At 43.3% G+C, this 21,509-nt stretch overlaps 1 protein-coding gene across 1 annotated transcript in view; it reads left to right on the top strand.

The window, feature by feature from the left end:
• SH3PXD2A (SH3 and PX domains 2A) overlaps nt 1-21,509 on the top strand; it is a 182,044-nt gene that overhangs the window by 117,491 nt on the left and 43,044 nt on the right. Inside the window, exon 5 of the mRNA XM_009705187.1 lies at nt 436-567. Coding sequence (XP_009703489.1) covers nt 436-567 — 132 coding nt within the window. The remainder of the gene's footprint in view (nt 1-435; nt 568-21,509) is intronic.

The raw sequence follows: 21,509 nt of genomic DNA, 5'->3' as shown, positions 1-21,509 counted from the left end.
AGGGGAGAGCTGTTTTTTTTCTTTGGGTTTACTGGGGGGATGGCTCAGCTGTGGATTTATGCTGCTTCTGCCCAGGATTTTTCTCTCTGATTGGGAGCAAGGATTGTGGAAACCATGTTGGGACGAGGTTTATTTTCAGAATCCATCATGAAACTTTGCAACTAACTCACTGTTTTCAGCTCCCTTTCATATTTTTTTTTTCTCCCCTTTTTTCTTTTTCTTCTCTCCAATGTCCCTCTGTGCTGCTGGGTTGTGGGCCAGAGGAGGCTGTTTCTATATGGCCAGCCATTTGGGGATATGCTGCGAGCCAAGGTTGTTTGCTGATTCGCTTGGCTGTGGTGACAAGTTGGCCTGTTGTGAATCGGATGGACGGAGGTCGCTCTCAAGGAGCCATGGCTGGAAGCTGGCTTACGGCTTGCTTTTTCCCTTCCCCAGGTGCTGATGCTAGCTCTGAACCCATGATCCTGGAGCAATATGTGGTGGTGTCCAACTATGAGAAGCAGGAGAACTCCGAGATCAGCCTCCAGGCTGGAGAGGTCGTGGATGTCATAGAGAAAAATGAAAGCGGTAAGACACACTTGCTGCTTTTCTCCCTTCCAATGGTCCGATTTTTGCATGTGTGCCTCTTCTTTCGGTTTCCTCATCACTACTTGTAGCTGTACGTTAGCTCCATCTGGTACAGTTACTATGTCTGGATGTTAAAGTTTCTCAATGTTGATTTGGGCTGGGGGCCAAATGTTGCCTTCTACTGTAAGAATGTTTCATAGGTTTTGTGTGTTAATTAGCCAAAGTGCGCTAATGGAAAATGAAGGTGAAGGAGAGAAGGATCTGCAGCTAATGAAGCTGATGTATGGTAGACTGACATAGTTACACTGCTGTCTCTTTAAGTCTCTGTCAGCATTTCCATTACTAACTCCCTTTTTGGAGGATTTATAGGATGAGTGTTTAAAAATTGCTTGGGATGAAACTTGGCTTGACAGCTTAGCCCGTGGCCCAGAGCTTGGTAGGGAGGGGAGAGAATGTGCGTAGATAAATACGTGGTCATGCAGAGTTTCAAAACTTCTTGCAGAAGTGTTAATTGGGGAATTTTGAGGCAAGGAGACAGACTGTCATGTAAAAGCAAGATGAAATCCCTTCTGCCATCAGTGGAACAATCAGCTTCCACTTGAAAAATGGAATTTTTGGCAAGTGTTTGTATAGATGTCTTTTGTGTACTTTAACTCTTGGATGCCTGGTAGCTTTGAATCAGGCTGAATAAACGCAGGAGTCTGTGTACATGTGAGTGGTTGGAGCTGGTTAGCAGCTGGTTTGAATAACTGCCTGTCTTCAGCAGCTCCCCCTCCTCCCCTCCAGCACTCCTTGTGTATTAATCCAGAGCTGTTGTCCAGGACTGGTTTCCAGCCCACTCGTGACTTGTGTGTCCTCATCCAGAAGAGCTGCTGGCATTTAGAGCCATTCAAGCGAAGGCTCACATCGTGGTACTTCCCCATGCGGGCTCTCACGATGGCTGGCTCTGGAATGAGCTGGGCATGCCAGAGCTTGGGGGAACCAGGGCACCCTGGTCTGGGACTCAGATCCATCTTCCAGAGCTCTGAGTCAGGTTATCCACAATGATGACCATGCATTGGATGGTTTTGTTTTGTTTTTTTCTTCCTTTAATGGAGTCGTAATTTCTTTGCTGTATGAGAGCCTAATGCTTGTTTGGCTCAGTGATGCAGTCAGTTGCTGGCTGGTGATTTAGTGTCGTCCAAAAGGATAGTGTGTGGAAATGCACTGGCTAGTGTGAACAGAAATGCCTGTCTCCTGGGTACTGACTGTATCACTTGCAAAACTAGTAGTGGCCAAAATGCTTATCTGCCTTACTTTAAAGCAATCATTATGATTGAAGGGGAAAAATATCTTAACTTAACCTGTGTCTCGGTTAGTGGACAAGCATCCTCCCTTCCAAGCCTGAGGACTCCTCATTGTCAATAGCAGGTGTTTCTGCTGTCAGAACAAGCCTGTTTATTGCAGCAGCTTACATTCATATCCATGATATCCCTGTCTTGGATAATGGCTTATGGAGCCAAGGGAATTGGGCTGTTAAATAATGCAAGCAGTGTGTGAATTCCAAATTACAGTTCCTTTGTGTGTTCTTTTAATGTGGCCTCTCTGCCTTGCACAGTTAACACTGTATTGTATTGAACCACGTGGTATGTGGAGATATAAATGGAGAGTGTAAGGGTTTGAATTTAATTAGTGAGTCCAGAAATGTAACTCCTCTCAGGAAACATCCAAATTCAAGGATTACAGTTTTTAAGACCATATTCTGATGCTTAGCAGCCAGATTTCTTAATGTCTATGTGAACAAGGAAGGAAACCTGAAGCCCTGAACTCCATGCTGTGATTTTGGCCATATATATATGTATTTATTTAGATATATACACACACATATATATTAAAAACAAGATATATCTATATATTAAAAAAAATAATAGTAAGTCACAGATTGGTGATGGAGAGAGCATCATTTGCTTCGGATGCTTGTCTAAACTGTTCTGGAAAGGAAATCATGTTTTAGCTATTCCAAGAACAGGGCTACAGACAGTCTCACTTTCTCCTAGGTTATGGATACCACAGAATTACTTTAATGCTATGACGACTTGTCTCTGAACCTACAAATGGCATGTAATGAAATTAGCAAAAGTTTCTCAAGTGTCAGCTTTTAAAACTCGTGAGTTATTGTTTGAATTTGGGTATCTGCTTAGTGTAGGCAAACAAGCCTAGAAGATGTGGTTATGACTTCTAAGAACATGGGGGTATACTTTTCAAGAAAATAAGATTATTTGACTGTGCATGTGTAGTAATTCATTGGACTGTATGGTTATGTGGACTCAATAAGTGTTGTGAAACTATAGCTGTGATTGTATAAACTAAGCTTGTTCTTCTCCTGATCCAGACAGACAAAGGTGATGTAAGGTGTTACCGATGTCACCTACAGCTGGGACAGTTTCTTCAATGAAAGGAAGGAAATATGGCTAGGCAGCATTTTGGCTGCATGGCTGAGAAATCCCATCAGACTGGACAATGCGCATTGGATGCGCTGGGCCAGTATCTCAAACTTCCTTGTGTATATACGTGCATATAGTATATCATATGTCTGGTTTGGGTTTTCTTAGCTGTATTTTAGGGAAGCTAGATATGAAAAGGCACAGATGACTGCTTGATTTTTAAAACCTTGCCTGAATAGGGTTGCTTGCTTAGGGACAATTAATGGTTCTTTTGTTTCCTGGAGTGGGGAAAAACCCTAACTTGGCTCTGTTGCATGGCTTTGTAGGGAAGAAACGCTTTCTCTTTACTGATCAAATGTCCCTATGCTTTTCACACAAGGAAGCTCAAACCTCATTTCCAAACAATGGTGCCTGCTTCATGTCCTGCTGGATGTTTTCTTCTGAACACTTCTAAGACCTGAGCTAGAGTTACCATCTTCTCTGTTTGCCTCCAAATTGTGTACCCCTCAAAAGGAAGTAAGCTCTGCTTTCAAAGGCCAGTGTATAGGGCAGAGGTAGAAGGAGGGGAAAAAAAACAACTGGTATTTGATTTATTGAAGTCTTATCTGGTTATCATCAAGCTACGTTAACTTCATCTTAAGTGTGTCGCATTTACTGTATAGTATTATTCAGTGTTACTTTTCCCATTTAAGAGATGGTATTTAAGGCGTCTCACAGACAGATATGTGCAAGCCCATTTACTAGGACCTTGTCTCACACTTAGTTTTCTCCTTCACAAAAAGAGTTAGGTAAGGTTGTCTTCATTATTGTGCCAGTGAAAGTTATGAGTTGGACATAATTTGGAGTTGAAACTTCTGTTCAGTATTATGACTTATAGGCTATACTGACCTTGCTTTTGTGGTGACTAATTTCTGAAACCCTTCATCTTGGTTATGAAGCCCATGGGTCACTGTAACCTCACTGTTGTTGCAATTGCCACAGAAGTAAACCTTGCTAGACTGGAAGAAATCTGAACTTCTATACTTCAGAACAAATTATTTAGTAATGTATGAGCTCTGAGACTTTGGCACTTGGTTTTTGCAGCAAATAGCTATCTTGACTCAACAAAAATTGTCCTTCAGATGTTCATTCTAGTTACATGAGCAGAAGACCCACAGTGTGCCTAATGTATCGATGGATGTTTCTTTCTTTCTGTAGCTGAGGAGAAAAATCTGCACATAGCAATGGTCACAAATGCATCAGGAGAAAAACGGAGGTTTACAGTCTCTACAGATGGTGTCTGGGAACAGGCTGTAGTTTACAGGGCTTGTGTTCCTTGCTAGAAGTGACTGTGATTTGTTTAAAAGCACTGTGTAACCAACCTGTACTGTCCAGCACTATCTAAACAGTTCTGAGCTCTTTTGGAATAACAATGTGAATAGTTGACTCCAGTCTTCTCTGTCAAGTACATAGGCTTCTTTTAAACCTTAACCAAAAAAGCCTTGTGGAATGCCTTAATTATATTTCTGCTGCAGAAAAAAAATGTTATGACTTTAAAGCAGGAATCTGACATAGATTTCTTTAAGGTAGAAGGGGGAGGGACTGAGCCACAGCAGCTCCCTCTCCGCCAAGTTTTGCATGGATGTGGCTTGAAATGGTCAAGCTATAAACTGTGGCGGCAGTGTTTGCAATGGAAAAACCTGACAGATGGTAAAGTATAAGTGTACTCCCGAGCACCTCTGCCTCTGCTGCTTCTCTGCTCGCTGGCAGGATGGGTGCTCTTCCCTTGCAGCCTCAAGGAGCTGTATCTGGTGGAGGCATCATAGGACAGCGTTTTCAGCTGGGCTGAGCAGGACTGTACCCATTTCCTTTGCAATTACATAACTGCAGACCAATTTCCAGTATTATATTACACGCAATACGTAAAGCAAAGCTATTATGGCTAGCATAACTATCAGGACCCAAAGGGATCTCTGGGAAGGGAGGCTGCTCTTCTCTCCTTTGCTGGCATGTGGGGCATGGCACTGAAGTATCACTATAAGCAAGGTCTCTGCTCATCTGGGTGCCCTGGTTTAGGGGTCTTGGGACTTGCTGGTTGTCCACACAGTGTCAGGAGATTCGTGTGTGTGCCTGGCAAAGTGCTTGGCTATGCCATTTGGTTTCACTTGTGCTGCTCACTGGCTGCGGTCGTGATCTAGGAGAGGGATATAGAGAGGCCATGGCTCTTTTAAGACTGACTCCTGTGAGTGCACTGCAAACTCCCTCCCTCTTCTTAGATTGAGAGCTTTTTGAGTTAGGCTTCTGCCTCTTCATGGGGAACACAGTAACCTTTATTTGAAGGTGTTGCTTTCAAGGGTTAAGTAAGGGGGTTTATTTGGTACCAAATCGGGCCAAGATTGCTTTCATGGTTAACTACTCCATCTTGGCTAAAGGTGCACTCTTAAAGTGTTTCAGGTAGAAACAGCAAAACATGGGGTTTTTTTTTGCAACTCATGGATCAGTCTTTCATCCCTATATCCCCTCTGCCATGCCTGTTTTTTGCAAGTAGTATTGATTTTTCGTCCCCTTTCTTTAGCACTGGTGAGGTTTTTGTTTTGAATTCTGTAAAGGCCACTGTTTCTGTCTTGCATCTGCTTTCTGTTGCTCTACCCCTTTCTCTAGGATGATGTTGTCTTCATGCTTCCTCCTCTTGTACATGGAAGGAGCATGGCACTGTGCACTGCTAGCAAATGTCTCTGAGCATTAGTATTATCTTGCAAAAGCCAGCCAAAACCTAGTACACTTCTGTTTATTCTAACAGATAAGTGATACACTAGCAGTTTCCTAGGCTTCAAATGTAGATGTAGCTGTACACCAAATTGCAAATGCAGTTACCATGTTTGCTAATGAATTGTCAATAACTTTGCATCCACTGGTCGGATGGGTTGCCAGACACAGTATGCCTAATTGCCAATATCATGCTTTATTTCAGGTGTAATTGTGCATCCTGGCTTTCCCTGGAAAGCTCTTTTTTTTTTTATATAAAGCGTTTCAAGAAAGCGTGGTCCATCAAATGTGATGCAGGACTTGATGTCTGTTTGTACATCCAGCCCTGCCCTGCTGTTTGCTCTGAGCTGTTTGCCACTTTTGTTCTCTGCATTTCCATTTCTCCCCAGCATGGCTGTGCATTTGAATTTTAAACCTTGTAAGAGACCATGGTCTGATATAAAAAGTAAATACTCCCTCATACAGCAGCCCCTTCTCTTCATCAGTCCTTGAGCTGTGCCTGGAATTTGAGGAGGAGAAGCAAACACTTATGTAGGTCGAACTTCTTTCCTCTAGTACCAGTGGCTTCATCCCAGAGGACAGGTTTAGGTGAGTGGCCACCACTAAATACCTGGGATAGCTTGTGTAACTACTCCTGTATGCACCAGTGTTCATAATGCTGTAACAAGCAGAGCTGAGTTCAAGGGAGGACCACCCCAAACCTCTTCTTCAAAAAGAGACATCTGTAGACTCCAGTGCCCTATTCTGAACACAGTGCTGCCTTGCTGTGTGTCCTGCCTTTCTGGCCCTGTCACCAGCCCTGCAGCGGAGGATATGTGATCCACTTATGAATCAGTTCCTGTCCTGCTGCAGTTTTCTGCCCAGCGTATGTATTAAGGCAGACAAACACAGGCCATCTGAGGAGGCAGGGTGGGTGATTAGGAATTTTTGGCTAGGAGTTACTGGAAAGTTGTTTAATGTCCTAAAAAACAGTGTTTGTAGAAGTTTTCTCTCCAAACAAGGAAAATGCTGGCAAAGCAGAGGTGCTTTTCTCCTTCAAACACTTGCAGCTGAGGGGCTGGAGAAGGGCTCCTCTGTGCAGGCAGTGTTTCAGAGATGTCTGTGTGGAGGGTAAGGATGCTCAATGGCACTTGGTTGTCTCACTGCAGCAGTGTCTTTGTCTTCAGGCTTTTGGAGGTAGTGATCAAGGTTGCTTTTTCTCTTGCTTTGTTTTGCAACATTATAAGCAAAGTATCCTGTTTGGTGCACATGGTTGTGAAGGGTGGGTTTTATTTCAAACTTTAGCTGCCTGGAAGCTGGCATGTATAGAGGGAGCCTGGGTGCCTTGTTTCAAAGCAGTCAATGGAAATAGAGTATCAGTAGGATGGACAGGCACATTTAGACTAATCCAGGGTCTTTGCTGGCTCCAGGGGAAGCCTGAGACAAGCTTAGAGTGGAGAGGTAAAACTGGATGTGGTAACTTGTTCTAGCCAAGTTCAGGTCCTTTCTGGGAATATGGTGCCTGACCAACCCTGCAAACAGGCACTCCCTCTTCCACTGGCCTATTTGCAGAATGTTGAATGGATGGAGAGAATTTACACTTGCACCAGAAGCAGCTGGGTCAGCAGGAGATGAGGAGGAGCCCTCCTTCCTCTGCTCTTGCCCCTGGGAGCCCAAGGGTGGGGTGACACTGTCTAATGACTTCAGCAGCTGTACTTAGCTGGAAGCAGCCCTTGACAGCCTACTCTGACCTTTCTGGTGATTCTGTTTTGTAAGCTATTTTCTGACCCTTTTTTTTTTCTTGCCTATTTTTTTTAATCTGATTAGATTTTTAAATGCATGCCTCTGCAAGGGCAGGGAGGCATGCCTGCTTTCTTTTTCTGACTGTTCAACTTCCCACCGGCAAAGGATGTTGATATGGCTGAAGCCCTCACTTGAGTTTCAAGACTTTAACTTAGATTTATTGAAAGAAAGGAAGCATGCCACAACTTTTCTGAAGCAGTTACTTCTGAGCTGCAGTTCAAGGCTGCCCTGTACATAGGCTTGAACAATAAGCTATTTGGGACTGACGTTTCTAGACCTGCCTATTGCTCGAGCATCACCATACCAACATCTCAGCTGAGGTTGGGAGGCTGCTGCATAAAACAAAATGCTTGAATTATGAATGTGTTGTAATATTCATGCTGCTGTCTTGTGATGTTAGATGGTTTTTCTTTCCCCCACTTAGTAACTTACATGGCAAGTGACGTTTGTTTCTGTGTTTAAGAGCTTGGAAGGTAGTTATGCTGGAAGCAAAGCAGGGTTGTTAATACTCTGGTGTTTGTCTTCTGTCACTGTTGAAAATGAGGTTATTCTCCATTGCCACCTCTGAAATACCTGCAGTTTTGTGACTATGCAAAGAGATTGAGTTGGGCTCCTCTTTTCTGCTGGGAATACTCATTCCAGCCCTGTGACAAGGAGAGATTGTCCCTTGAATTGTGTTGTGACATTTCCATCTCTTCTGGGAAGCCCTTCTGTGTTTCATAGGCATCCTTGCTTGGTTTTCCTTTGCCCAGCTTTGAATTGCAGTGCATACTTGCTCTGACTTCTTGGTGACAAGCTCACTATGAACACTTGAAATATGGCTGTCCACTAACACTATGTGCTTTGCAATGCCTAATTCTGCTGAAGCCTTCCTGGGGCACCTCCAAACTGCTCTGGAGCTTTGCTGGTAGGGATGTTTTGCTTTTTGGGATGGGCGGGTTGGTTGGTGGCTTGTATTATGTGGGTCCTACTTGAGTTGGGAGCAGCTGAATGTCATAATAAAGTGACCTTCAGTGCATTCATAAAGCCTTGCTAAAGTTAACTAGTAGTGTTGTTCCCTTAGGTTCATCATGGAAGTTTTCAATGTAGTAAGAAACAAATTACTAATTTCCAAGTAATGCTGCCTCACTTCATTGTCCTGTAGATGGAAAGTAATGATTAACAAGTACTAGGGATACAAGAGATGTCATGGGATCATATTCCTCTAAAGCATTCTCCTCTTTAATAGTACCTATCAGATCCCCTGTATGTATTGTTTGCTTTTAAATTGTTTTAAAGGGACATCTCTCCAGATAGACACACAATAAAACTGAATTTCCAATTTGAAGTCATCCTTCTAGAGCACACTTTCTCAAATGCTTTGGGCTATAGTGTGTGGTTTATATTCATTTTTTAGTCCCATTCCCTTTGTTTGTCTTAGTCTTGGGCAACTGGTATTCTGACAGGGCTAGTTCAGTTATGTGGGTTTTTCTCCTTTTTTATGGTGATATCTGAAGTCCAACCACTTTGACTTTTGCATTCACTTGCCTTTTCTTTAGCTGATGTCATGTCTCTGTGGGACAACTCTTCCTCACCCCCAAATTTCCCCAAGCTAGAGGGAAGGGTTATTGCTGTGAATAGGAAGTCTCCAGCTACAGTAAATATGCATCCCCAGGGCTGGGTTTTTCCCATGTGCTGTCTTCTAAGTATCCCACTGAAGTAAACAGATTCCCTTTTAAACTTCCCTTGACCTGGCTTGACATGGAACAAAATACTACCCGTTTAGTTCTACAGTTCTCTAATCTCAAGGAATGGGAACCCAGAGAGAGGAATTCCCCTGCCTTGCAAGACCCAGCAGAGCAAGCCCACTTGCAGGGGCAAAGCCTTCACATAGGCAGAATTCAAAGAGGTCCCACAGGGTTGCCAGGTCAGCATGCGTGGTGACTTTTCTTGTCTCTGAACAACAAGAAGAGTAGTTCAAAGGGGGCAAAAAGTCAATGTCAGCCCTTGCAAAGATTGTTTCTTACCTGCAGCTGTTTTGACTTCCAAGGGGCTGAGACCCTTCAAACTCCCTCTAGGAGCAGAAAAGGGAACAAACCTGTCTGGACTTCATGTTTGGTAGCTGTGGGCATGAAATCTGTTCCAGGACTTCTGAGACTGCAGTGTTAGTCTGGCTGCTGGGGAGAGGGTGAGATGTGACTGCTGAAACCATGGAATTGGAGACTTAGTTCTCTATAAAGGCAATTTAGCCTTGGAGGAACAGGGCACGTCAGTAAGTGTGGAGAAGCCAAGGCAGCCAGCAATGCTACCTGTAAGTTTGCCGTACAACACAGCCAGGTACTCCTGAATAGTAGACTCTCTACCAGGCCTGTGAAAACTTCAATTCTGAAACTTCCAGCTGCCTGCTTCTTTCCCTTCTCATCTAATCCTGCTGTGCTGAGACTTTATACTCAGGCAGATAGTTAAATTCAATCTGTTTCCACTGCATACCCTGTTTGGAGCCCAGGATGGCAGGCTGAAAAGGAAAAAATTTTACACAGCATCCCTGGTTGGAGCCTTTACTCATTACCGCCTCTGTTTATGCAGTCACTGCCAGTTTCAGGACCCTGAAACCTGCCCCAATAAATTGTTTCCAAGGAAAATCTGCTTTTCATATTAGAATACATAAACTTTCTAATGATTGGGTTTCCTATATCAGCCAAATAGGTCACCAGCTCAGCACTGCTGCAAGAAACTACCTGAGGCCAGGAAGATACAAGGACATTACTGACACCTTCCAATGAGTCCTGTAGGTACCCTGTCAGCTATGGTCCTTGGGACATGACTGCCTTTTAGAAAAAACAAACAGTAAAAAGCATTGTTTTCATAGGTTTTTGTTACATCAAAGTTTCTTTTAAGAAAGCAAGTCACTGAAATGGCTTTAAATAAGCCCCCAAAATACTAAACTTAATGCACAGTGACTGATGTCTTCTGCCCTTTGTTCTAGTTAATCAAGAAAGCAATTATACACAAAGGCTTTGGCTCTTGTGGTGACTTTCAGGCCCATTTTTCAAAGTAAGCAAAAGACTGATGGTGCATTTTTGTTGTGTCAGATGAGGACAAGATTAATAAAGGATGGAAGAGATTTTTTTTTTTCCCCAAGCTGCACAGCAAATAAGCAGTTCTAATAATACTTTGGCAGTAAAATGGAAGCTATAATCATTAGCAGACGCCTTTCAGTTACAGCCAGCAACATAACTCCTTACTTCTGGTTTTCATGTTAGAAGGAGTTGTTTCCCCACAAACCAGTTTCTTGTCCATCTTCAGATTAAGCAAAACCTATAGAAGTAATTGTCTTGCTTAGGAGTTTCATAATACAATCAGATTTAGGGAGTGGCTTGAAAGAGGGATGTATGTTGGTTCTTCCTGTCTGTCCCTCAGGGTGGGACATCAGACTTTCCAGCATTCTTGATGGAGACTTTAATTACTTTTGTGGTAGAAAGATGTTGGCTCACAGCTGGATTAACTGAAGCAGTTCTGGAAGATGCAGGGGATGAGATGGGCTCTCTTGGATATCTCTTTTACTGGCTGGCTTCTCTTTACTATTTGTATTGGCTGGTTCAGTTTTTTGTATCTTGATACTGTGTGACTTCATCTGAAAGTTTCACATGCAATGGGACATCACTTTATTTCAAATGAAACTGGACTGCAGTTATGTTGGCAGCATAGTCAAACTTAAACTTGGTGATAATGCCAAGTGTTTCCCAGACCTTGCTTAAGTTTGTATCTCCTATATCTCTCCACAATGCAAACGCGTGCTGGAAAGCTGTTGCTTTGAAAAGTTGTTTTAATTCTGTTCACAGAACTGCCTCCTGCTGATCTTTTCCTCTCTCCCATCATGCACACACCCCTTCTGGTAATCGTGCCGGTGGGATGGGCTTTAATGCAAGCATATCTCAAAGTGGTTGGAGGGTAAAGGCAATGCTGGGTGCTCTCATGCTGCAGACCTAGCTTCACGTTGCTCCTGTATTAACACAGCTGCAATATGTTTGCTTAAGAATCCCAGACTGGTTTGATACTTGGATAAAAGAGAAGAAGTTGTTGCTCTTTCATGATTAGCAGCAGCTTGACTAGCTAGACTAACCCTGGCAGGCACACATCTGCGCTGTCTGACGAGTGTAAGGTAACACCTTCATGATATGATGTCCAGGTCTTGAGGCACTGTGCTGACTTTCAAACAGTGACCATATGTGCAGGTGAAATATATCCTTCTTAATGGACAATAGCTCTTGGGGAGTCTAGGTGACTGCATACAAAACCTGGTAATTGGAATAACAAATTTCAGTGTGCTGAAACTGAAATGAAGTTATGGAAGCCCTGAACACAGTCCCTACTCAAACATGATGGAGGTGATGTGGGAGTGCAGGGTAAATCTCCATGCAGTGGTGACCCTAGAATTGGAAGAACAGCATCTAATATTAAACCTGAATCATTGTCTTGAACATGGCTAAGTTCATAAACAGCATTTTAATCTCTCACATGGACTTCTATAGCATTTGGCTGTTATTGGAGACCTCCCTGCATGAGGAAAACCTGAGCTGCTTGGAGAGACTTGACCTGTTTGTCTTAACTGATACTAGTTGGAGATTCAGGATGGGTAATGTGAACATGGGAAGATCCATCACTGACCATTTGAAACCCTGGGATTAAACTCAAGGCCAATTTGTTCAGTGCCCTGGAAAACACTTTGAAGAATCTGTATTTCTGGGTGTGGGCAGGGGGAAGACTGCACACGCTGACTCATGGGAGAGAAGGTGAAGCTTGCTCGTTGGTCTGAAAACAGGATCAGGAATCTGAGAGACAGTTTCTTTGAGGTTTTGTTCTTAATCCTGCTTAAAATTCCTTACTCCTACCGAGAAGGAAACTCTCTGCAGAGTATGAAGAACCAAAATTGTGGGATGGCTGTATACTCAGGGTGAGCTTGCAAATTATTCCCTTGCTTCAAGTAGACCTTCTGTGACCAAAATGTCCTCAAATAAAAGTAGAATGACCAGAAATGGGATGCTATTTCCATCACCAGGCAAACAGGATGACTGAGCCCTATTGAAAAATGTCTCTTTTGCTCCTCCTGAGCACAGCAAGCAGAACTGGTTCCTGTACCAACTACAAGTTAGATTATAGGCTTGGTCATTCCAGACATCTTTGGTGTATTTTTGGAGCTGACTATACACTTCCTGGGCTGTTAGCCTGTTGGTTTTAAAATAAGAAGTGAGCCTCTGAGGGTTGGTGTGTGAACCGTTCCACTTAACTGAGAACTGGGAAGTTAAGTATCTCTTTCTCAGAAGTATCCATGTTTGAGAGCCAGCCACATGATAGGGCTCACATGCTTTCCCTACACCACCCCAGAGTCTCCCTTGCAAACGATCTTAAACAGAAACCAACATCCCCCAATGAGGATGCTGTCTGTAGAATGCTCATGTGGGAGCTTGGGGACTGAATGGTTCTCGGGATGGCTTGCAAGACGCTTGCTTACACTGGTTTACATTTGGCTCAGGCTACCAGGAGTTGTTGTGTAGTGGCATTTGAGGGAAAAAGCTGGTGGTTTCAGGGAAACTTCTATTACAGATAAGATGTAGCCCCCCTTTGTAATGCTGTGACAGATGCCAATGTTGAGGCCTCTTTGCATGGAGTGCTTGAGTTGCACAAGGGCCTCTTTTCCACTGATTATGTGCAGACATGGCAGAGGCTGAGTGCTTGGGCAGGCACTTACCCTTGGCAAGTGTGTCTTGGGGGCAGACCAGCGACAGGAATAGAAATAGTGACTGGGCTGAACTCATATGTGCCTTAGTAAAGGCTGCAGCCTGCCAGGTGAGCTACTCTGGCTTCTGTAAAATTAACAGTGCCAGGTCCTTGGTCCATCAGGAACACCATCTGCTTCAGCTGAAACTTCCCTAAACTAGTAATTCTTCTCCATATCCCCAAATCATATAATCCTTCCTCTATTTCTTCTTTGCCTCTTGTTTCAGCAAGTGGAGTGAGTGGACCATCTGACTGGCCCTAGGTAAATTTGGTAGAAACTTCAGTGCATGTAGGAGGGGAGGCCTGAAATGAGGGTAACTGTATGCGGGTGGAGATTAGCAACTTCCTTCCTGGGTATCATTTATTCTGCTTTCTTGTTCCTTTTGACTGGTCTCCTATACCTTCTGCAGAGAATCCCATCAGCTTAATGCTTTTTGATCTTTTGTGATAGGCAAAATTAGCAGAGGATTTAGCTATCAGGAGCACATTCTGATCTAAGAAGATGTAACATGGCATGTTCCTCAGTTTAAGGAAATCAAAATCCTGTGTTTCTGTGGGACTGAAGTTTTGCCTTAACCTCGACAATGTGACGCTGAGGCATTTTTCTGTAGCTGTGTCTGAGCTGTCCCTTCATCAGGTCTTGGTGGCTGGACTAGGATTGCACTTAGAAGGTAGAGCTCTGGACTCAGACCATCCATTGGTACTTGGTGTTTTTCTTGCAAGTGAGTTGGCAGGAAAGAGCCTTGATTGCTGTAGTTGAGCCTGACCTAGATTGGTAAAAGCAGCCATCACTTAATAAAGCAAATTTCACAACTGCAGTCACCTCCGTTCAATTGGAGCCACAACAGAGGTCAGAAGTGCTTATCTTTTGACTTCTGAAGCTGAACAGTAACTTTCTGGGAGAAAGTGGACTTGTAAAGGCTAGTTCCTGGAGATAACGAAGTTCCCCTGAATGCTTGCCCACAGACACCTCACACTTCAGACAGACCACTTCCATTGGCGATACAACAACCATAGAAAGAATGGCAGAAGACAGTACAACTAATGATGTGAAGAAACTCTGCTGCTTTTATTTCAGTGATACATGCTTCTCTGGAATGTATCCGTAGCCTCAGCAATATGCAATTTGTAACAAGTCCTTTACACGTTTTTGGAGTGTGGTGAGAGAGAATCTGTTATGAGCAAGCTGCTGTTTTTTTCCTTCTGAGATTTTAATGTGGGATAAAAAGAAAGATATAGGAGTGATTCATGCCACAGGCTGTACTGTTAATTCCATGAAGTTTATGTGAGCAGTATGTGGCCAGCATCCTTGAAAACGCTCCAGGTGCATTAGTTACAGGAGGTGCCTTGTGGCCTGAAAGGAGAAGGAATGCTAAAATTGGCGACTTGCTTGACATCTGCTACTCAAATGTATCCCTCTGTCTTGCATGCCTTTTTCTACTACTTAATTTTTGCCTTCTATGCTCTCTGGTGTCTGTGCTAACTTCTAGTATGGAGAAAGAAAATGAATTGTATAACTGTTCATGTTTTCCATCCACCTTTCTCTGCTCTTTTGTTGCTTTACGTTCAGGGATGCCAACACTGAGGCAGTGATTGACTGGACTTGTACAGTTTTGCTAGTGAATGGGTCTGAATAACAGCTTTTCTCCAGTCAGCAAAGAGTGATCATCCTAGTTCTTATAACTGGATGCCCAACTGGGCTTGATATTTGTATGTACCTTTCCATCTCTCAATATGGGCCATATCAGGGTTTTGTTTCGCTGGATGTGTACAGCTTCATAACCTTCCCTGAAATGACAGAGCTGTGCCTCTTGTCATGTGCTTGTGACAGGATACTGCATTGGCATGGCATGGGGTGCCCCAAGCCACACAGTTCAAAACCAGTGGGTACACAGTTGGACCTAGCTCCGTTTGACAGCTCATTAAATTCGTAACGCAGCAGTAGGCAGAAAGCTCCTGAGTGCATAGGAGGCTGACCCCTGTTACACAGCTATCCTGTTTTCTTTCTCCACTATCCGGGGCTGGAGAACTTGGAAGTGGATGCTGGCAGAAGTGAAACCTTCTCACAAGACTCTTACTCTGTGCTTGGAGAACTGAAGTCACGTTGTGAAGCCTAAATTTGTAGTGGAATTTGATGTCAATTTAAGGAGTCCAGGAACCATGGTAGAAGTACATTTTAAAAATACAAATGTAAGGTGTTGACTAGTCAAGAACTGTTGAGACACTAGTGGAGTCTTCTGAGCAAGTGCTTTCAATTTGTATTTGGATGTTTGTCTGTCCTCTTCTGTTTCAAAGCCAGTAGTATCTTGTAGGTGGAATTTTGCCCAGAAGTATTCAGCTATTACCGTGTGAAGGCTGGTGGAAGGGAATTGAGAGGCAGAGGACTTGATGGTGTGACCAAGTAGGGGCTGAAGAACTGGCAGCAGTGCAAACTTGCATTTCTGCTCAAGACTGGTTTCTGAATAGGTGGCAGACACTCTGGAAAATCCAAGTGCAGTCCCTCATGGAAATGAGGAGCAGGCTTGGGGAGAAGTGGGAGCAGAGTGCCCAGCCTCCCTTCATAAAACTGGAGTTTTCAAGCTCTCAACTTGCCACTAAATTACCTTTTCCCAACACCACATCTCTTCTGCGCAGTGGAAGGTCCTTAGCGGGCAGCAGTGGTATGAATACAACCAGTGTTTGCTCCAGTTTATTCTGCATTGCATTTTGTATTACATCTTGCTGATGATTCTCACTCTTTTATTCGTCTTCTATACAATTCATAGGAATAAGCTGTAAATGTCACATGGCTCCTGAACTGCGCTTAAACAGCTACACATGGGTTCAAGATGAGCAACTAGGTTTCCGATTCAGACTTTCCCAAAATAGGAGGAATGTGGGTTGTGTTCTGTCTAGTGTTTTTGTTTTGGATAGGAGGCTTTTGGTTAATGTCAGTCTTGGAGGAGAGGAAAGCTGTCAGATGCCACAAGATCCGAAATGCTCTTTGTACAGTGGCTACAGCCAAAGACACTGGAGTGTTGGGTTTCTGCTGAATTAATAAGTGACTTAATCACGTGATGGCAGCATCAGGGTTTCCTGGCAAAAAAAAAAAAAGTAAGCAAAAAAAAATAGTGTGTGCTAATAGGAACATGCAGAAACAAGTAACATTTTGTAAGGTGCATGCAGATATCAAAAAGTTAATTTGTGGCTGTCTTTCTGTTTCCAGCCTCCAAATCCCTACTGAAAACCTGACTTTCCCTTGGAGTTTTAGGCATACAGCTGTCTTCTTTCCCATCAGCTCCTTCTCCCTTCTGCTTTTTGCAGGGTTTCTACTATTTTAGCCTATAGTAATCCACTTCGAACATCAGTCATGGATTTGCTGTGTTCCTGTGGAATATGACAACAGCCTTGCTTGTGTCCTTAGTCCCCCAGGCTGACTAAACAGCCCGTTGGCCATTTGGGCAGGAGCAGCTCCCATACAGATCAGGTCTCCCTGTAGCAAAGGGAAGTAGCCCCTTCTCCCTGAAGTTGAGTGATCGGAAGCGTGTCTCCTCATGGACAGGAGCTTACTTATGAAGTGGCTTCTTTTACTGTGGCATGTATCCAAGCCATCATGGAAAACATGGCCATTTCTACTGATGGCTTTGGCATGCCAAGAGTGAAATTCTTGGAGTTCAGGATCTTCCTCTCTTCTTCCCTCTCCTCTTCAAAGCCTGCAAAACTGAAAAAAAAACCAAAACCTGAACTGTGAATGAGATAGGCATTATTGCTGACAGCTTTCCTGTAACTAGGATATACACTGTTCTGAAAACAAGATAGAGCTATTCCCCCACCCCCCCATCGCAGATGATACTTCTCTACCCCTCAAAAACCTGAATGTTTGACATGATGGCTTCTGACTGAAACTTCCCTTGTAAAACAAGCTGGACTCAAGCTATTCTTCCACGATGCCCTTTTCAAAGCTCCCCAGAAAAGAGTGAATAGCTGTGCACCGGCAGGCCTCACTGCAGCAGCATTTCTGAACCTGAGGAGTGAATGGGCAGTACCTCAGCTAGATGGTCTGCTTGTAGCAAGTGTTGATTGAGCAGCAACCTGCCATCTCAAGCCTTACAGGACATGGTTATGTTGTTGGACTACACAGCCAGAGAAAAATCAAGGTCCTAATGGAAAACTTCTTGGAAGTCTGAAACTACTCCTGCACATCTGTGCTCCTTTGGAAAAGGTATTACGTGCTGAAGTTATGAAATACTGTCAGAGGGGAAAGCACTCTCTGCTCTCCAAAGATCCAAGAGCATCTAAGTGAATGTACATGGGTCAGCAGCAAATTGCAGGGTTTGAAGAGCCAAATACCATATTCTCCAACTGCAGAGAACATGAGCATGGCTTTGCCAAAGACAGTAAGTTGATACCTACTGGCCAGGAGTTGATATCACTGTCCAGCCTCATCTAATTTCATATTAATGTGAAAAACAAAGATTTGCTCAGACTCATTGTGACTGGCCTCACAGAATGAAGTGGCACGTGAAGATGTTTAACACAGCATACAGCTTTCTGTAGTCCAAATTTCTGTGCACTTCCAATTAATTTATTATTGTAGCTGTTATGTACCCATTTGGAACATTCCTCTGTTCATATTTAAAATTTGATTGTATTGTTAAAGCACTGAGAACGTCAGGGGTTTTGGGGAGGGTTTTTATACTGACTAGCCTAACTTTGATGTACTTGCCAAACATCTGTGTGCTTTCTATATATTTCTCCCCTTGCCTTCAGAAAAAGGATGGTTACGTTTATTTGTGGATGAAACACTTTGCTAGGAATGGCTGTAAATCTGAAGAGCTGAAAATTGTCAAGTGAACTTGTAGACAATAGTAACAGAGAATGAGGAATTAAGCCTGGTATGCAGTCTGGAAAAATTAAAATTCTTCAGAATCTTCTTTTTTTTTTCTTTATTTTTTTTTTTGCTGGCATGGGGATATCTAGAAATAGGAAATCCAGCAAAGCTTCTGATTTGGAAACTTGAAACCACTGCAAAGTGTGAATGTTGTGGCAAGACTAGCACAAGGAGGTCTGGAAAGTGCTGGAGTTCTTGTTGGCCCAGGCTGGGCTGCATGGGCAAGAGCTCACTGCTGGTGGAGATGTCTGTTCTCTTCCTAAATCTTCTGATGCCCCATCCAATCACCTCTGACTTACATGACCAGTGATGTCACTAGTACTCATTAGCGTTAAAGTGGACACATGTTGAAAGTTCTACTGCTAAATCCATGAAAGAGCCATGGCATATAAACCCGAAAGAGAACCTGGTACACTTGGTTTGGTTTTGGCCCTTAAACTCTGATTCAATGTAAATTTTCATACTTTCTTGATGGTCTAGTCATAAAGTGGCTAAAAGAGTGCTGATATTTAATGAAATGGATAATAAAGGAACTCCATATTCTATTTTTTATTTTGTCATTAGATGATACCAGCACTGTAACAGCAGTTTCAAATATTTCAGTTCCTGTTTAAAAAAATTTAAAACCAAAAAAAAACCCCTTGAGAAATGGGGCTGTTTGCAGCCCTGTGTTTCTGGAGGATACAGGCTCTAGAGAGGTACTGTGTCTGGAGTGGCAACAACATGATTCCAGACGCACAACATGATTGAAGTGTTGGGCTTTGAGGTAGGAGCTTGACTTGGACGTACAGTTGTATCTGTAGATCTGAGTAGATTCCTCAAGACACTTGTGACACTGATGACTAAGAGCTGGCTTTCTGTAAATCCAGTCTCTTAATGAGCATTTCATTGTGATTCAGACTAAGGATACTTTTGGCTTGTTTTCCATGTTGGGATTTAGATAATCTGAGTGAGAATATCAACCCTTCAGGGGTGTTTCACAAGTCTCATTCCCAGGGATGTCTATCTGCCAGCCTGGGGGCCTGCTGGAAGTGCTGTATCGGTGCTCCAGAGATGAGCGTCACTGGAGCCTGCGGTGGTGCTCAAGAAGCATTAGCTCAGCCAAGGAATGTGCCCTTGATATAGCCGGGGTGCCCCAGATGTATTTCATGTATCAGTACAAAGAAGAGCTGTCTAATCTGCCGTGAGTCTCTCCAGCCACGCGTGTGTTTGGCTTGGATGCCGTCATCGCAGCTCTCGGAGCCGGAGTGTGTGTTGGCAGCAGGGAATCGTTGTTGCAGAGTAATTCCGAGCACAGAGGAGTCAAACCAAAGTTCATTTTGTTCTTTTTCTTCAAACTTAGAGCTTGCTTGAGCAGGCAGGGGGTGTGTCAGCTGCTTTTTGTCTTGGTGGTTTTTTTAATCAATACCTCATCTCTGTCCTAAGAAGTCTTTTGCTGTATCTGAATGAAATCTTATGCTCCTGAGACTTCTGGCTCTGGTTAAAGACAGGCATCTTGTCTGCAAAGTAGAGCTTTCTATTGATCTCATTTTAAATGGTATAGCTACAAGCACAGAAACAATGATCTGGCATCACACTTTGCTCACTCTTCTGTATATTTATTTCTGTTTTAAAAATAAATAAATAGAAATCACTGAATTAGTCTGCCCTAGCAATGCTTCTCAGAAGCTAAAGACCAAAAATAGTCTTAAGACCCAGTGCAGCAGTTCACTGTGCAGCTATGAGACACATACCCTAAGGGGTGTGCTAGCAGTGCTTGAAGGCAGGACTGTCGGTATCCTTTATTCTTCATTTCTATTACTGCTTGCTAACTTTGCAACTGGGTAGGATTGCCAACATTTCATCAAAGGAATGGTGGCTTTAAGCAGCAGATGAGAAATCTGCTGGACTCCAACCTAAAACCAGTCCCTAACCTTAGCCCAATGTTTGGAGTAGGTAGGTAAGCTATATTTTAAATTTCTTTATATATTTGGATGGGAAGTGGGTTTTGTAACTTCTTTCCCAATCATAAAGGCTTCATCTCACTTTTTTTTTCTTATGTGCTGTGGAATACCTGTGCCCCTTGCACACCCTGGTTTAGTTTGGAGAGGAAGCAAATGCAGTGCTCTTACTTTACTGTATTGAAACCTTTGTAGCTAATTTCTAGGACCTCATCTGGAGAAGCTGCTCTGCTTTGCTGGCTGTGGCTCAGGATTTGAAAACTGAGCTGCAAATAAATAAGCATAGGCTCATCCAAAGGCCTGAGACATAGTTGGAAGGAAAAAACGAACGAGGCTGGAAGTGACAGCACAAAGCTGTGATGAGTTAAAGGCCTAATGGCACCACGGTACAGGCAGCGCCCTCCACGAAGGAACAAGTGGCTTCTCACAGATGGGGTTTTTATCTCTTAAAGATGTTGCTCACTGCTTGGCTCTACTCCTCAGCTCAGCAAAGTGCTTAAGCCTACACTTGACTTAGAACATGCAATTTCAGGGTATTTTGCTGTTTTCCTGCTAAATACCAATACCGAATAGGAGACTACAGCCTACTTGGATAATCCAGATCAAAAAAAGGTTATTTTTACAAATAAGTAAACTGCAGTGTGAACCTTTTTACAATTGTAAAAAATAGAGATGGAAGTGGCCTGAAAGATGAGTAACTCCATTCCTTTGTGGTGGGGGGGAAGCAGTGCTAGCAAGCACCAGGGAGACCTCTGGATGGAAGACAGGCCAGAAGTGAATAGACAGGCTCTGCTTGCAGGTAGAATCAGCTTCCTCTGACTCCCATGTTGTAGGGGGCTGCCCTGCTGATGGAGAGACAAAAGTGGTAAGAAAGTGAAGTCAACTGGTTAATAGTCTTGCCCATCCTGTTTTCTATGGAAAAGAGATACCAGGAAGAAAAGGGGTGTGGGTGTGAGGTTTCTGCATCTGCTGGGGGAAGGAGCAGGGCAAGAGACCACTCCTGGAAGTAAGTCATAGCCATGCTGACATTTATAAGTCACATCAGCAGATGTCAAATGTCATACTGAGCTCTAAGGTTACTGTAATGAGTATTATCTTTTCCTTAGAGATCAAGAGTTAAAAGAAACAAATGTGAGCAAAATTGACTAATTGCTTCATGCAGTAGGAGGTGCTCTTGAGAGCTTCTCCCTCTGTCACACCTCATTCCTTGCATCCAAGTAGAAGCAGATCAGGTCCTCTCATAGGGTTAGATATTAACAGGCTTTAGGAGGATATGAAAATACAGGTTTGCGTTTTATGCAAACTAGAAAACAGGTCATGGAGTCAAATCGTACTCTGAAATTTCAGTGGTTGTGATGCTCAAGGCCAAGGCTTTGGCTTGGTTGCTCTGACCTCACTTGCTGATGTGATAAACCTACAGAAATA

Source organism: Cariama cristata, unplaced genomic scaffold (genome assembly GCF_000690535.1).
Source record: "Cariama cristata isolate BGI_N322 unplaced genomic scaffold, ASM69053v1 scaffold9588, whole genome shotgun sequence".
Classification (NCBI taxonomy): Eukaryota; Metazoa; Chordata; class Aves; order Cariamiformes; family Cariamidae; genus Cariama; species Cariama cristata.
Note: the sequence above shows the minus strand (reverse complement) of the source record. Positions and strands in the feature narration are given on the sequence as shown.